This window comes from Streptopelia decaocto (genome assembly GCF_964273445.1).
Source record: "Streptopelia decaocto genome assembly, chromosome: 2".
In the NCBI taxonomy this organism is placed as follows: Eukaryota; Metazoa; Chordata; class Aves; order Columbiformes; family Columbidae; genus Streptopelia; species Streptopelia decaocto.
Window position 1 is genome coordinate 114,795,439 of NC_138655.1, and position 16,664 is coordinate 114,812,102.

Here is a 16,664-nt window from a genome sequence, read left to right on the forward strand (position 1 = left end):
AACAAAGTAATTTTTACACAATGCAATTGTATTTCTCTTTTAAATCCTGATGATACTATCAAATACTATGCAATATACAAAGAGGTCATACATTACTGTTATAGACAGTTCTACTTTTTTTTTTTCCCTCTTTATTACCAGTATGTTTTCCTCTTTCTGCAAAACTATTCTCATGAGAACTCATTTTACAAAGCATGAAGTAGAAAAGGCTAACAAGAGTGCCTCTAAGCCTTACATGTTAAAATAACAGAAAATAACTTAAATAAGAGTGGATGATATAATTGACCTGAGTGCCTATTTGCTGTTTACCCTAAACTCCCAATGAAGCCAGGCAGCTCTGAGCACTGGAATCACATTCAATAATGGTAATTATGACAGAGTAATATATTTCACAGAAGTCTCACAGTAGTGTACTTTCCAGCTATGTTATTTGCCTATAGCTTAGGGTTCTTTGGTTCAGGATTCTACACTGTTATAGTACAGGCTTTTCAGTAGTAACCGTGGTTGATTTCTGTAGATTAGGTAGTAGCCACTGACAAGAGGACAAAAGAAGATTTGAGATCTATCGTTAAAGTTTAAGCCTAATAGCTACAGTAATTGATTAGTTCTCCATGGATTTTCTTTGGTCATTGAGGTGTGTACAGAAACTACAGGAGATTATTTTATTGTGTAATTTTCGCAGCGCAGCAGGGTACCTTGAGAATGGGTTGGATACCACCCTCCTGACAAAAACCACAGGGGAGGGATCAGAGTGAAGAAATCTCAGCCAGCAGAATCACTCCAGAACAAGCAGGGGGGAGGATTTTTCCATCCTGGGAAAGAAACAAGATTTCTGGCCCCACAGTTTGCAGGTATCTGAGGTCTCCCTGGGGGACAGAGCCATTTTTATTGGAATAATGAAGGTTGATGGCTTAAGACATTCTGAAAAATCACATCATCTTTTTGTTCACAGATCAAGCCCAGCACAGACAACAGAAACTGAGCTGAGACCAGTAGTGCTTTTTTGCATCTGTCTTCCAAAATACTGAAACTTGCACTTTGGAATGAACCAGCAACAGTCAGGCGGGACCTCGTTCGAATGCCTTTTATTACATTTGACCCAGGTATCAGTTATTTTCAGTTCCGAGTATCTTTTATCGATATCTCAACTCATTCTCAGGAATCCGCAACACGATCCTGATGCTTCCAAATCCTAGGCCAAGGTCCTCTCAAAGGTCACCTCAGTTGTTGGGTGTTGCATTTCAGGCACCTTGCATGGACTTGACTTTCAGAAGACAGATACTCAGCACCTTCTAAAAACTCAACCCTCAAAAACTCAACCTTCCAGCTGGAGTAATAAAAATTAAGGCACTCGAAAATCGCTGGCTACTTTTGAAGATCTTACCCATAACTAGAATAGACAGATTGACAGGAAAATCACAGATAACTATAAAAAGATCCATGTGTTGCTACACTCAACGTACTTAGCGTGTAAACTTTATTTACATCCGTAGTGACATAGTTAATGGCAAAAGGCTTGCCCTTTATGTTCAGTAACCATATTTTACTCTATATCTCTAGAGAGCAAGAGTCTGTATAAGCAATGAGAGAGGGGGAAAAAAAAGTTGACAGATTACCAGTTTTTCTTCTTGTGGTGAATTAAGCTGTCTGGAATCACGAATGTTAGTACAGGAGGAAATGAGATAGTTATCTTTTGTCAAAACTCTGATATAAACAATGTTAATATATCTCAAAGGGATGTACAGTTCAGAATATCTTTTAAAAAAATAAATGATAATACGTATCCTGAAACAAAGGTTGTTTTTAACTATGTGTAAACAGTCTTTGATCAATCAAATGAATCCTTAGAAAGGACTTACATATTGCAGAACATAACATGACACCCTTACCACAGCTGGGTAAGTGCTTAAACTTTGCTCACAGAAAGGATGCTAGTAGTTGGCAGGGAGACCAAATAATTATTAGAATGGAACTTTTTGTATAAATTAGTCCATTCCTCTCCTTCCAGAAGCTGCAATCAGTACAAAATAAAATGGATTGGTACTGCTGCATTCTAAATGCATTTGATATCACATAGAAATTCTTCATGAGGGTCATCTTCAGATTTCATGGCTTTTCTTCTTCCTCTGCTGCATCCTCAGACAAACCTACAAAGCAGAAAGAAAATGCTTAAAAATTCAGTGTACTTGGCAACTACACACACTATATTGTTGATTCCATCAGTTTGTAAAATGGTTATAGCTGGAGGAAACAATTTATTACATGCAAAGCAGTTAGGATAAAAATGCATAACTTGCAGATTCAAGCACTCACAAGTTCAGAAAACATAAAAAATTAAGGCAGTAAAGGCAATTTCACATCAGCTTTTTTATGCATATGATGGATGATACAAGCCCAAGTTATAAAATCATGAACTACTTTTACATCAGAAAAAAAACGACAGAGAACAACTGGGCCTATGATCTGAGACACTGTTGCTTCAATCTACTTCCATTTTCCTGCCCCATTTTCTAGGTAGAACTTGCAATACAAATTGCAAAACAACAGAAAATTAGGCTCTATAAACTCATTAACAATAATATTTATATATGTGTTTACATATATATATATAAGACTAATACTTTGGGCAAGGGGAAAAGAGCAAAACCCCTGTCTTGAAGATGACTGCTGCCTTAAACCAAGAGTATGAGTTTCCTGTTTTCAAGTGTCAGTGCAAGAGATGAATACACCTTGGATTGGAAATTAATCTTTGCAATAATGAATTTGACAGTATTCAAAAAGTCGGTAGACATAAAAATTTGCTCGGAATACCTAGGGAGAAAAAGAACAGTGGATAATCAGGCAAATTTGTATATGCACATACTTGCATGACTTTAATTTCAAGCGATTGTTTAACCCAGCAGTTTCTTACATGTCTACTCTTAATTTAGGTTGAAAATTATTTAACTTAAATCCTTTTCTAATGAGCATGAAGCAATCCAAGATAAATTGGCAACATCTCCAAATGATTCATGAATAATAATAATAAAAATAACACACAGCTTTTGTGTTTGTTTCCTTTTTTGTGCGTTTTTTACGTTTTATTTTATTTTGTTTGTTGGGCTTGTGTGTGTTTTTTTTTCTTTTGATGTTGTTATTGTTTGTTTGGTTTTTGTTTCGTTTTTCCCTGCAAGCAATGTCTGAAGAAGGCTGAAATCCCCACACACCCAGTGAAGTGAACTGATCCAGCAGGTCAGCAGAATAAAATTTGGGCATCCAGGTCTTCTAAGCCCAAGCCACCAATCATCTGTCAGCCCACCTGCCTTCACAACCAGGTTGATACAGAATTTATCACCAACAATCTACCTAATTTTAAAAGAACATGCTTTCATTTAGATCTGTGCAATTCCAATATGAACAAAACCATTCAGATTTCTTTTCCGGGTTTTGTTTTACACTATCAATGTTTTTTGGTGCTTGGGGATTTCAGTATTTCAAATAATTTTCATGGCTGATGGTACTGAACCAAACAAATTTATCTCAAGCCTTGAGACTGAAGCAGAGCATCAGTGAAGTTAACAGAGCAGGAGATCAAGGATAAAATTTTCAAGATAAAAAAGACTAAAGCAGCAAAATTTCTGCAACAACTGGAAGCCCAAGCCTCCCAAGGGCCTAAGAAGTTCCCTTACTGAAGTTCCTACTTTTTTTTTTAAAAAAATAAAAAAAAAGGACAATTAAAAATACCATGTTAAGAGCTCACTTGGGTTTACAAAGGTCAGCCATCAAATGGTAGTTCTTTTGTTCAAAACTCTTATCACATCACACATGCTGGGATGCCAAAGGGACCAGCAGCAGGTCCCATCTTGTTTCATTAATGATCTAGGGGAAGGAGGTAGGTAGGATGATAAGGAAGTGTGTAGATTGTAAGAAACAAAGATGATCTACAAATACTGGAGAAGAGAAAGAAATATTGCTCTAGGATCTAAGAGATTAACAAGGCTGAGAGAAGATAAAAGGAGAAACCACTTGAAATACATCATGGAAATAACAATCTTAAACACAGACAGTTGCTGATGAAAGCCCTGCAGAAGTAGCACAGTGGAAAAAGCTGTTTAAGACATGCATTTGCAGTGAAATATCCTGTGTAGCTCAACACACCACAGGAGCCACTGCAGAGCTCACAGTTAATACTGTTCCTGACTATATAGCTTTGTTGAGATCACATCTGGAGCTGTTTACAACTCTGTACTACATTAATAGATGCTGAAGAATATCTTACTTTCCCACCACAATTAAGGAAAATAGTTTGCAAGAAACAGGTTTCTGCACACTCTTACAACAGCTGGACAGGCACATAGTTCAGATGAGAAACAGCAAAAAAGTGGTATGGTTATGGTTGGCTCTTTGTACCTGAAGAGAATAGCCACAGATTTCCAGAGACCAAGAAGCACTTACCTCTGCATTAGTGCTGCCCACTAAGTTGCACACTCAAGACATGTGACACTGCACAGTGCCCTCAACCTCAATACATTTGAAGACTGGCTAGAGGACATCTAAGCAGCATAACAGCACAGAAATTGAGGAAGGGAGGTTTACAAAAATATCAGGGGGGAAAAAATGGTCTTTGTGAAAAGGCTATAATATCCATATGCATATTTTCCTTTAGTCTCCTGAAAACACAGCATGTTAAAAACGAAAATGTTATTAAAATAAAAGTGTAACAAACAAAAAAATATTTGAGCCATAAAATAGCACCCAGGGTACTGCTCTCAAAACCTATTGCTTCCATGACACTGACTTCTTACAAATAACCCTTGTGTCTGTTTCTACAAATTGCCATGGGTGATGTGAATGGTTACCCTCAAGCTCATGAAACACCGTGGATCCACTAAACACAATACATTAACTGTAACTATGGGCTGGCAGAACTGAAGTAATATAGCAGGATTTACCTCAATTTTACACAGCTTTACCCGTCAGCACTGGGAACCCAGAATGCTTCTGCATGGATCAAAGAACTACCACATGAGTAAACTGTGGGAGAGGTGAGCTGACAGGTGAGGTACAGGCTGCAGCTATTTTTATTGTGTAACTCCAAAATGGGAGGCAGTATGAAAACACAGCTTGTAACGATCAGCCTTCCCACCTCTACCCCATATTTTTTTCAACATGCAGTATTTATTAGTCACCTAGGAGAACAACAAATTTCACATTGATCTAACTGGCCCAGGCTGTATCACAACAAATTTCACATTGATCTGGCACAGGCTGTATCACAATAGGTGAGATGAGTAACATCAGAGAGGTTTATCATTGCTATATTCTGACAAGCTTAGGCAGATCCTAAGAAATACTACTTATCAACACAGTTATGAACTGGGAAGCTGCTTTTAGAAATAATCATGGTAAATTTTAACTCCTCTGCAGCAGACAACTCCAGGAGTTTTCAGAGGAAAGTTTTTCAAAACAGAGTTAAAATATATGGTTAAATTAATATCCTGGTTAGTTACATGAGATTGAGTATATCTGAGGTCAAGAACAGAGTCCACCTCCAGTCACTTAAACCCCTCAGATTGTTTTGTGGATTTGCCAATCAGAGCACATTAGCACCCTCCTAAAGCAGCTTCTACAAACAAAGACACAATACCTAAGTCATGTTAATTTGCCTCTTGAAAAATCACAACTTAATGTATGCATATCATTGAGTCACAGAAAGTTCATTTGTAGATCAAACTGTATTTTTGAGTCTTGAAAACTGAAAGTTCAAAGACATTCATTTACAGTACAGAAGCACCAAAGACCGCTAAAAATACCAGCTTTCCTGGAATTATTATTCATGCAGCTAGAGAAAAAAAAATAAAGGGAGGGATGATATTTGAGCATGATGGCAGAAGGGAGGAGAAAGGATCATAAATTGTTCACACTGAGCAGGATGGTGTAAGTTTAAAGATGATTAGGTTAAACAGGCAATGGAAGAAGGTACCCAGGGAGGTGGCTGAGTCAAGGATATAAAACATTTGCAAAGATAGGGTAGATGAAAACCTAATGGGGATTAGTGAAGAGGAAGATACACAGGCTTTGAACTGGATGACCTAAAGGATCTTCTCCAATCCTATCATTTATGCTGCTATGATTCATCCCAAGGAGAACATTTTGGACTCTTATGAATCACTGGCTGAGTTTCCTGGATACTATTGTACATTAGTCTACTCTGAAGCATGCATAAAACTAAGTCAAAGTTGGCTTTAAAGTGTTTGAACTACAATATTCAGCACTTCCCAGTCTCCTTTTCAAACAGTGACTCAGAAAAAGGGGTTGTTGTAACAAGACAACAAAAGTTATTTTGAGTTCAGATTAAGTTAGAGAAGGGAGGCACTCCTTTCTTCAGCTATTGCCACCTAAAAGAGGAAAAAAACACCCCATCTCATGACCTGATGGTTAATATTGCTATTTCTAGACCTGACATGAAGCAGCTTTAGAACAAACTACAGCTTTAAAGTAACTGTTTTTCATAACATTTTGGATCCAAAACTAAATGTTCCAAATGACGAAAGTTGAAAGCTCTTTTTGCCTTTTTGTTAACAAAAGATGACAGATTTTTCCCAGCACCTCCAAGTCAGATTTCTGAAAACCATGGTAATTCTCTTTTTAAGAATTCCCATCTATTCACCACTAATAATTTTCTTTATCACTAAAAACTGCTATAGGAAATATATACAGCTTCCTTTTCCTTAGTATTTAATCTTACTCCATGAACACAACTGAAAGAGTTTTTCTGAAAGTTTAAGAAAGTAACAACATTTGCTTATCCCAAGCAAACCAACACAGTTTATTTGGAGTGCAAAAAGGATTAGTGTAAAATCATCAACTCTAATGTGGTGCAGAAGACTGATCACCATGATGGACAAGCTACAAACTTTTCTAAACTGCTTCGGCAGGAGAAAATGGACTTGATCAATATTCTATATCACTTTTTATGGAATGATAAACTGAGACCGAGCCTTACCATTGTCTCCCAAGTCACCAGTGAGTCACATTTTCAAATGCTCAGAGTTTTGTATCTGAAATGGGAGTGATGGCAGCTGAGTGGGAAGCGCAGACTAACTCATTCATTAAAGAATTGTTTAAATCAGATAAATTTGCTTTTCCTTTAGGAAGTAGCGTGTCTGAGAAAAAGCACTTCAGTCATTGAACTTTGTCCTAAAGGACCACATGCATCACAGGATGGATAATGCGAAATAACAGTTTCAATCACTCACTCTTAAATACACCCCCTACTAACTGCAACTAATGTGACAAGTCCAACCTATATGATGCTATCAACAGTTAAGTTTCTAAACGGCCACAAAATAGCAGGGGTAGCAGGAGCAGCTCCACCTTGGGGATAGCAGGGTCTATTTCCACAAAACTTTAAAAAACTTGCTAAAAATTTTCCTTTTGTCATTCTGACTTACCAGTGACATGTAGCAGCAGTGTAACACAATGGAGATAACAAGGAGGTAACAACGACAAAGGCAACATTTACCAAGTGTCCACTTTTTTTTTTTTTAATTAACTTTTAAACAGCTTACAAAGTCCTTGTGCATTCATGCCCCTAGGCAGTAGCCGTCAATGGAGATTGTGTAGACATGGGCTTGTGGCAACTCAGGCCGACTGTGAAAAGGGACATGTTAGGAGAGGCTACAGTGTCCCTTCCACCACAGTTCCACTGTTTTGTTTCTTTGTTTTCCAAAGTAGAGCAACGAAATATCATTACTTTTATCCTGATAATTAATAACCTGTGCTATGCTTGTTTGTATAATACTGCTGTCCTCAACCTTCATCACATCATACGGTGTACACATACAACCCCATACACAACGCTACTACAAAACTTTCTGTTGAGAACCCCACCAGCTAAAAAGCATTAGAGCTGCCACCAATGGGTCCAAGGAATAAACAAGCAGATTGAATTACTGCCCATCTGTTATGGAAGGTAAGGAAGTGTGCACCAGTTCACAGTTCCTGGGATCATCAAGTACTCTAACTATGAAATGGTAGAGTTCAGACTCCTACATCTATAATGTTGCAAAGTTGCTATGCTTTACTTTGGTCTTCTGCTTCATATTTGGAAAACGCAGAAGACATATGAAATATTTTTAACATAAAATTACCAAATTTAGACACCAGGAAAAACATCCTGTGACATGACCAAAAATTCCCAAGGTGCACAGCTGCTTCTTCTAAAGACCCTGATCACATATAAATATGTATATACAGATACACACATATATACACACTGCTGGAATGAATGCATTCTGTAAGAAACAGGGAGCTGCCAAAACACCAAATCTATCTTACATTTATAGATATCAAGGAGAGAAGATCAAGAGGAATGGGATGCCAGTTAGTTTGAAGCAAGGCAGAGCTCTGTAAGCAGCACTCAAATATAAGAGTATTCTAAGCTCAATTTGGGAAACAAACAAAATTATTACAGAGCAAACTGAGTACGTTTGCAGGAAGACAAGCTACTTAAAAAGCAGTTACCTATCAGAAAGGAAGCCACTGATCATTACTGTGGGAAGCAATTTAAATTAAGCCAAAATTTTGGAGGAAAAAAAGCCTATTTTCTCCAAGTACTCAGCTTATCACAATCACCGATGAAATACTGGACATTTTTTTCTAGGAAAGATTGCAATTTTTTAGAGAAATGGTTGTTTTCATTTAGAGATGATCACAAGAAGCATAAATGACACATTTCAGCTGGAACAAATATTTCTTGCCAGGAAGTAAATCCCTAAAAATGAGTTTGCTTTTCAGTGGCCAAACCTCCCTTCTTTCTAATTAGCTATCAGACTTTGTTAGGGTAGTGAATTAGTCCAATGCCTTCAAAGGCAAATATGTACAATACAAGTGAAAAACTTAACTAATTATGGCCACACAGATGTCTATGCTTCAATTTATTCTTCATCATGCTTTTATCTTCTCATTCGCTGCAGCCCAAAATCCTACTAAGATTTTAAGAAATGTTGGCTCTTTAACAATTTGCTGTCAGAAATAAATAAATAAATAGAAGTATTTGGGTCATGCACGTTGAGATTAGACAGATGATAATACATTAAAAACAAGGCCTTTTTTGCATAGATGTAACTCTTAGCTTTTTCCTGGGGAGAAGTAATGCCACAGTAATCAGTCTTTTGCCTGTTTGACTCATTGTGCTGTTTTGTTGACTTCCCAGACAGACAGACCAGCCAGCTGACTATTAAACATCCTTTATCTTCCCAGACAAGCGATCACCATGACAGATAGGCAAAACTCCAGGGGTAGGTTAGCTTTAGGGCAAGATTTTACACCATTTTCATGTGAATGGCAGTGAATCTTATTCCTGGAGACAGCCACCCAGTGTCTGCCTGCAGGAAGACCTAACATCCTTCACGGATATGAGATATATATATTACAGTCAATTTCTACTCCCATAGGTTGGCTGCAGCTCATAATTGACATCTGAAGACCTACAACCTCGCTGTTAATAAAACTTCAAACACTCCTCATCTGCATACGCAACCTTAGCTAATGCTGACCAAACTTTTCAGCTGAGACAATTTTTCTTAGAGAATTGCAAATGCAGGACAAACAGTTGGTCAAATTTCTGCTGAATTTGTCAGATCCATTTGGCTAAAAAAAGAAAAATACAGCATTTACTTTTTTTTCCAAATCTTTTGAATTTTCATTTCACACTGAACTATTGCAAATAAACTTCCTTGAATATGTTTGTGTTTGCTTTTGTTTGTTTGTTTTGTTTTGCTTTTTAAACAAGTTAGCAGAAGATACAAAGTCTAAGCAAAACACTTCATTTGAAGAGAAAAAGAGAAACTCGAATCAGTCATTGGAGGTTGTCACAAAATAGCAAATTTTCTAGTTTTTTTGCTTCAAGCCAGAAACATAAAAACCATTTAAAAAACTCTACTCTTGTTGGCATGTATTGTGAGTCAAAATAGTGCAGTTATCCTTTTAGTATACAAGATGTAATTGTCAGAATGAAGCTTTCAACAAATTTAGCTACAATACATACATGCAAAGTATATGTGGCTTTACTCAACACCTCTTCAGTCAAACAGAACAAAAAGTATATTAGGTTTATAGAGGTGAAAAAAAACCCCACCTTTTAATGAATACTGAGTCTGATATAGACTTGAATCTAGAGCCTGTGCTGTGCTTGTTGTGCAAGTTTAACTTGTATGGCCACAAAACTGCTTAGTACCTTCATAAATAAACATCAGTTTATCCAGTAAATTTTCTTTTTAGCCTCTGGTACACATAAGCCCGTGGTTCCACAGTACCCGAAAGATACGACAAAATAGAAGAAATTTCAAAAGGAACAGCGCAAATAATTGTGTGATTTTGTGGAAAATAGAAAAGATGGGAGGGAAAGAAATAGAATAGCCAAAGACAAAGCAGCATTAGGAATTCAGTTCAATGAAGAGATATAAAAGAGGATCAAGAAGATGAAGTCAAGGAAAGGAATAGTCAAGGCTATTTTAATGACATATATTGCCCCAAGGGAAGTGGTGGAAGCCACATGGCTTATGACATTTGGAAATTAGTACCACAATGAAGACAACAATCTGGCAGTGTCAGGGAGATGGTCAAGCTGATATAACAGGAGTTTTCCATTTCTAACTCCTATTATCATACAACATATCTGAGGTGCTACAAATTCCTAACTGTTTTGTAATATGCACAGAAACATCAGCTTTTGCTTACCAGCAAGCATTTAGCAACTGAATACTCTTCAATATGCTGCTCCTTTTAACAATGGAACATTACAGTGCAAATGATAAAATCATATTCAAAATTTCCATGGATTCTTCTGGAAATAACATACAACAGGATTTTGCCATTTGATGTAATTTTTCCTTCGGAGTCTTGTGGGAAAAAGATATTGGTAGAGAGGCAGGTTTGAGGAAAAAAATGTTTAAAAAAAAATAGGAAAAATATTTTTCTGTAATACTTTCCAATATTGAATTTCACACATTCTTTTAAAGCTACGTTATATGAGAAAAAATGCTCTAAGAGTTTTTGTGTTTTTTTTTTTTCCAAATGCAATCTTTTGATAAGTCTCAGTGTGCGTTTAAAACCAAAAAACCAAAATAAAAAGAGCCTGTATTAAAGTAACAGATGAAATTTCTTCTAAATGGACACAGAAGTTCTTTCTATTGTTCACCAAAAACCTATATCTGGTTGGGTTTTTTATTTTGTTTGGTTGGGATTTTTTTGTGTTATTTAAAAATTTTATTTATTAACCATATATTTGCAAATGCAAAGTAATTTGGGGGGGATGGAGGGGTAATGTGATAGCAGTTTGTTTGGTTTTTTTTTTATCTGATATGTACTTGCTTATTATCTCTCTACACCAAAGACCTGTAATGTAATGCTCCTCATTTCCCTGACTTTTCCCAACATCAGTCTTGTCTCATCCAGATGGAAGTAGAACATTACCCCCCTGCTACACCCCTGGATATTTCCAGGCATATCTTGACCTTAGTAGCTATAATAGCAACTTCAGTACTCACAACAAAAATTGTGCGGCTACTCAGATTCGATGATCCAGTTAAGAATTTCTTACGGACCAAATCTGTGCATTTCTGAATGACAACTATAAAGTTCTCAGCCCTCCAACCTCACACCAAAATCAGCAGAACTAGAAGGAGAGCAGTACTTTGCAGGACTGAGCCTTTTAGCACCTTAAGAAAGAGCAGTTGAAGCCAACATGCCTGCATTGAGGCTTGGAATGATGAAAGCAGCAGTTTTAAATGTATTATGGATTTTCTCATGGGCTCAGGGAGCAATAAAAACTAAGTATAGTCAGACTGCAGGAGAGCAATATAGCTTTCATCATTCTATGATTTTTTGTGACTTTAGGGAAAACATGCTCAACTTTTATAGACACGTAATTTGGTACTACAAATTTTCAGGAGACATCACTGCTATGGGATTCCCACAACAAATGCAGGTTATATTCAAATTACTGCTTTCTACAAGGACACTGCTCAAAATTAATTGGTCATGTAAATGAGCTGATTTAATTGCAGCGCAACACAACCGACTGTCCTAGATTGCAGGTTTCTTATTGAACTGGACACTAATGAGGCTAAGAAGAGCAAATGATTTAATTCTGGTGGCCATGTAATCTTAAGATTATTTCCTCATTGACTAACAAGGTAAGTGCCTGAACAAAGCACAAAAAGCAAAGACAGACATACAAAATCAGAAAAAAAAAAAAAAAAAAAAAAAAAAAAAAAAAAAGGTAAACCATTTCCAGAAAATACACTGAAATACAGTGAGAAGGAGATTCTTCTTGTGCAACAGTTCAATTTATCAATCACTTTGCACTTCTTTCCAAGTTTGGAAGAAGCTTAGCATCAGCAGCTCAGAACTTTAGAAAGAAAATGCCAAATGCCATTGTTAAAAGGTATGGCACAAATAGTTAAAAAAAGATCGTAGATTTAAGGTCAGGTACTGTGAACACTTGTTGTGGTTTATGCATAAGTAATTCCACTGAACTTAAGGAGCCTTACAAGAATTCTCAAACATGTAAATGCTTGCAGAAGTAGAGCCTAATTTTCATACTACATGTTTTTTAAGCTGCTGATTTTCTCTTTCTAGTCTGGTATGAGTAGCAAAATATATGCAAACAAATAATCTCTCTTGAAGTATGAAAGTCAGGTTTCCCAGACTCCACAGTTGTGTATATATAGTGGAGAAGGAGCTGCCTCTAGAGCTGCTTTACTTCTGGCTTGTCATCCACTTGAAACGGCATAAACACAGTTCAGTCATACTTGAAGGTAACCTATCTGAAGGAGGAACCTCACAGTTTTCTTTGTACTCTGATTGAACTTAATGCTGTTCTTCCGTACTTGATACATGCAAGGTCCACAAACCTGTACTTGAAGACAGCATCTAGGCCACCATTGTGGGTCCCTTCCAACTTGGGACATTCTATGATTACCTGTCTTTATTTATGTAAGCAATAATGTAAGCCTCCCCAAGAAGGTGGGCTCCCAGATATTTACAAGCCACCTTGAAGTCAGTGAAAGTCCTCCTCAACAATGTAAATCTGTTCCTACTTACCAGCTTATAGGGCAGAGCTTTAAGACTCAGATTTACTAGTTTAGACAGTAGCCAACTACTCAAGCATGTACTTAATCAGCTCCAATTCCAATTCAGAAAACTGTCTCCTATCACCTAAGCGTATGATCAGTTGAGATCACTGGAACTGAACACACCATTTTTGTGTTCAAGTTACCAATACAGGTTGGATACATGCACAAGCACAGTCTTAAAAAAGAATCTAAGTAAAGCCTTAAATGCTTTCCTAAATAATGCCCCAGAATTCTTGAGTGCTGTAACGTATTATTTTAACCTATACTCCAAAACTAGTGATATCAATGCATTTATGTATTTCAGTATTATATAAATTTTAACCTTGTTAGGTTATTGATTTCAGAAAAAGCTTTGAAACATGAGAGTGGTTTTGTGTATAATTTTTTCCTTTTCTCTTCCTCTTTCTCTCCTCAATTTTGATCTCTGAAACTTTGACATAAAATAACTGTGGTGAAACAGAAAATAAAATTTTAAAAAATCTACATTCATGTACTGAATGAAATATAAAATGGTAATCAACAATGCTCATTTTGTAACAAAAATTAAATGAATTTTTTTTTAATCTTTTACATTTTACTGTCCACATGACTTGCAAGTAATGTTGGTACAGGTTTTTTGTGGGAGATTTTAAGTATGAAAAGAACCTGCTGACATAACCCAAGAAAATACCTAATCATATTACATTTAACTCATTACAGTTTTTTAAAAAACTTTTTCAGGAAACAGATGCTTTTCTGTCTCCAAAGTGGTCTCAAAGGAGTCTCTGCTTTTACACATGGCATTTCTGATCTCTCACTGTGGGAGAGCTTAAGATCAAAGTTCACATAGAGCTCCAAAAGCTCCACTGAAGCCTCTCAAGGTGATAGTTTGGGCAAAAATGTAAAGAGGGATAGGTTATCGAGAGAGATTCTGCTGCAGGAAAAGTGAAATCTAAATACAGTATATGGAGATTTATCAAACTGGAGACATAGTCCCACCGTGCCTGCCCATTATCTGCTTCTGCCTGGATCTTGCAACAAGTTGGATGCTGTTGCTTCTCTCCCAGTGCATTTGCAGTTTAGAGGTCTTGTTGCTGTAATCAGGGATTTTGTTGGAAGAAAGACAATATATTATCACATGTAAGACGCTTTGAATGGAGCTGTGGGTTAAGGTATAGATAATTTTTGCTTTTAACCCTTACTTGGAATGGTAAGAGTTTTCTAATCTGTCACCCACAAAGTCATGGTCTGCAACCCATAAAACCAAATTAAACAGGAAAATAAATCTCATCCTTTCAGTTTTTTCAGCTAAAGGCGCAAATATATGATCATCTGCAGAAAATGGGCCAACAGGAACACGTGATTGTGAAAGTGTGAAAAACACTCATTCAATGGTGTGTGAAGATGAACGGTAGAGGACCAAATTGTACTTTTTACCCATATTAATTTAAGCCATGGATGATGAACAAGAAAACAGTAAAACACAAACAAGAAAGCCAATGTATAACAAAGTTTCAAATACACTATTTAAAGTAGCAGCCTACCCTTCTATCATGCCTTCTGGAAGGCAGTAAAACAGAAGCACTTCTGAAATAGGTCCAGGTATTAGCATGTCATTTAATAACAGGGTTGCAGCAAGAACTACTGAGTAGCAAGACAGACAGTTCCTTTAAGCATGGTGGAACATTCTGCTGTCTCACACTTAACATGGCCAGATCTTCTCCACCCACACAGAAAAATTCAGATTGTGCTGACAGAAATAGTATTTGCCTGAAGGATTCCATGCACGTTACCAGACTGAGTGCCTGCGCAGTAGCTTGGAAAAGGATGGCTAGTCATTTTAACAAGTTACAGATTTAAAAAAGAATGTGCTATTCTCATATCTATCACACATCATGCATGGGATGACAAGTTAAATGACTTCATGTTTGTAAAACTGAACTGGATCATATTGAGATACCCATCCTCAGAGATGCTGCAACACAATCAAGCCAGGACTGTTTTGAATGACTTCCTAGAAATACTTCTAATACTTCTTTACCTTCCAAATTCCAGGATCAAAGTGTTCTCTTCCTTTATTCCTTCTCTTAAATATGATCTAGAAATCCCTTTATCTAGCATATGGTGCCACCTTCACGTGACAATACTCAGATCTGGCACATTTCAAGCCTCATCTGTTTCCCCAGGTTCTTCCAGGAGACACAGAAATATATAAGGAAGGTGATAAAGTCAGAAATAAAGTTGGATGATAAAGTTTGAAATAAATCACTTATCTTTGCAAGATCTTAGTCGTTTTGACACACTGAGCTCTGGATTGGACTCAATGACACACTGAGCTCTATTATTTGACTTGATAATCTTAAAGGTCTTTTCCAACCTAAATGATTCTATGGTTAGCACAATCTATCTAAAACTTTGGGTAAAGACTTTTGTAAATGTGAATAAATAATTAACTCAATTAGCTGATGGAAATAATACAAGGCTCTACCATATCTTCTTTAAAGGCATGTGCTCGGTTGTCCACAAAGCACATTATCTACTTTCTTAATGGGTATTCAAATCATGACAGGAACTGGCATTGGGCTTCAGGGTGGGAACAAAAAGAGACCCACAAAGCTCAGTGGGATTATGAGTCAACTGAAGTCATGAGTCAACAGCCTGTTGCTGATTGACTCTGCCTCACCAGTAGGTGTTACTTCAGCCATTAATGCAGATTGCTGTATAGCTGCAGGGATATGCATGCCTGCCAAGGTACATAACAAACATCCAAATCAAACTAAAATCTGCCAGATCCTGAAAATATCAAGTAACACCCTGCTCTGTATCTGCAACAGCATCCAAAGTAATGTTTGGGAGAGGTGACCACAACCACACCCTTCCCTATGTCTGCAATACAGCCTGAAGGTTTTTCATTGATGACCATTCCACTTAATCATACAAAGCAATGCTTGGCTATTTGATTGCTGTGATTTAACACAGTAATAACAATAATCCAGACTATGCTTAAACCACTCATAGTACTTCCAAAACTGTTTATTAGCATTGGCTTCTGCTTTACTAGCTATTTTCAACACCCTTAATACTGAAGTTCCTCCTCTGGCACGTCTGAGAAGGCCAAGAATATATGAAAAAGGCAGCCTTATTTTTTGTTTGACCAAGTATTTGATAACTGCACTTAATTCACAGTTTGTTTATTTAACCTCAGCTCAAGCTAAAGCCATCTAATATGCCCTGTGCATTGTAACTTTAGGTTCAAGACAGAACTAACATACAGAACACAGTCTCATCTCTCTCCAGAAGTGAAATCCAATAGCTCCTCTTCAATCCATGAGTCAACTGCAAGGCCATCATACAATAATCCAATCCTTTTGTTGCAACTGTAGTCTGAAAATTCAGGTCCTCGTGGTCAACACCTCTGAGCAGATCAGACATATCAGACTGAGGATTTCTGTCATACTTTCAATCAAACTTTGAGCCAGTACTTTCCAGCTGGTAACTGAACCTGTTTCTGAAGACCCTCAGAACAAGCAGCTCATCGCTGGCAGTCTATTCTATCATATTCCT

At 37.0% G+C, this 16,664-nt stretch overlaps 1 protein-coding gene across 3 annotated transcripts in view; it reads right to left on the bottom strand.

The window, feature by feature from the left end:
* Positions 1–1,460: 1,460 nt before the first annotated feature.
* Positions 1,461–16,664, bottom strand: part of BBS9 (Bardet-Biedl syndrome 9) — a 338,602-nt gene continuing 323,398 nt past the window's right edge. For 2 of the 3 annotated variants that reach the window (XM_082045335.1, XM_082045334.1), the window contains one exon: positions 1,461–2,147. In XM_082045335.1, coding sequence (XP_081901461.1) covers positions 2,107–2,147 — 41 coding nt within the window. In that variant the 3' untranslated portion in view covers positions 1,461–2,106. Of the gene's footprint in view, positions 2,148–3,776; positions 3,859–16,664 lie in introns of those variants that run through there. The other variant, XM_082045336.1, reaches the window with a different exon arrangement.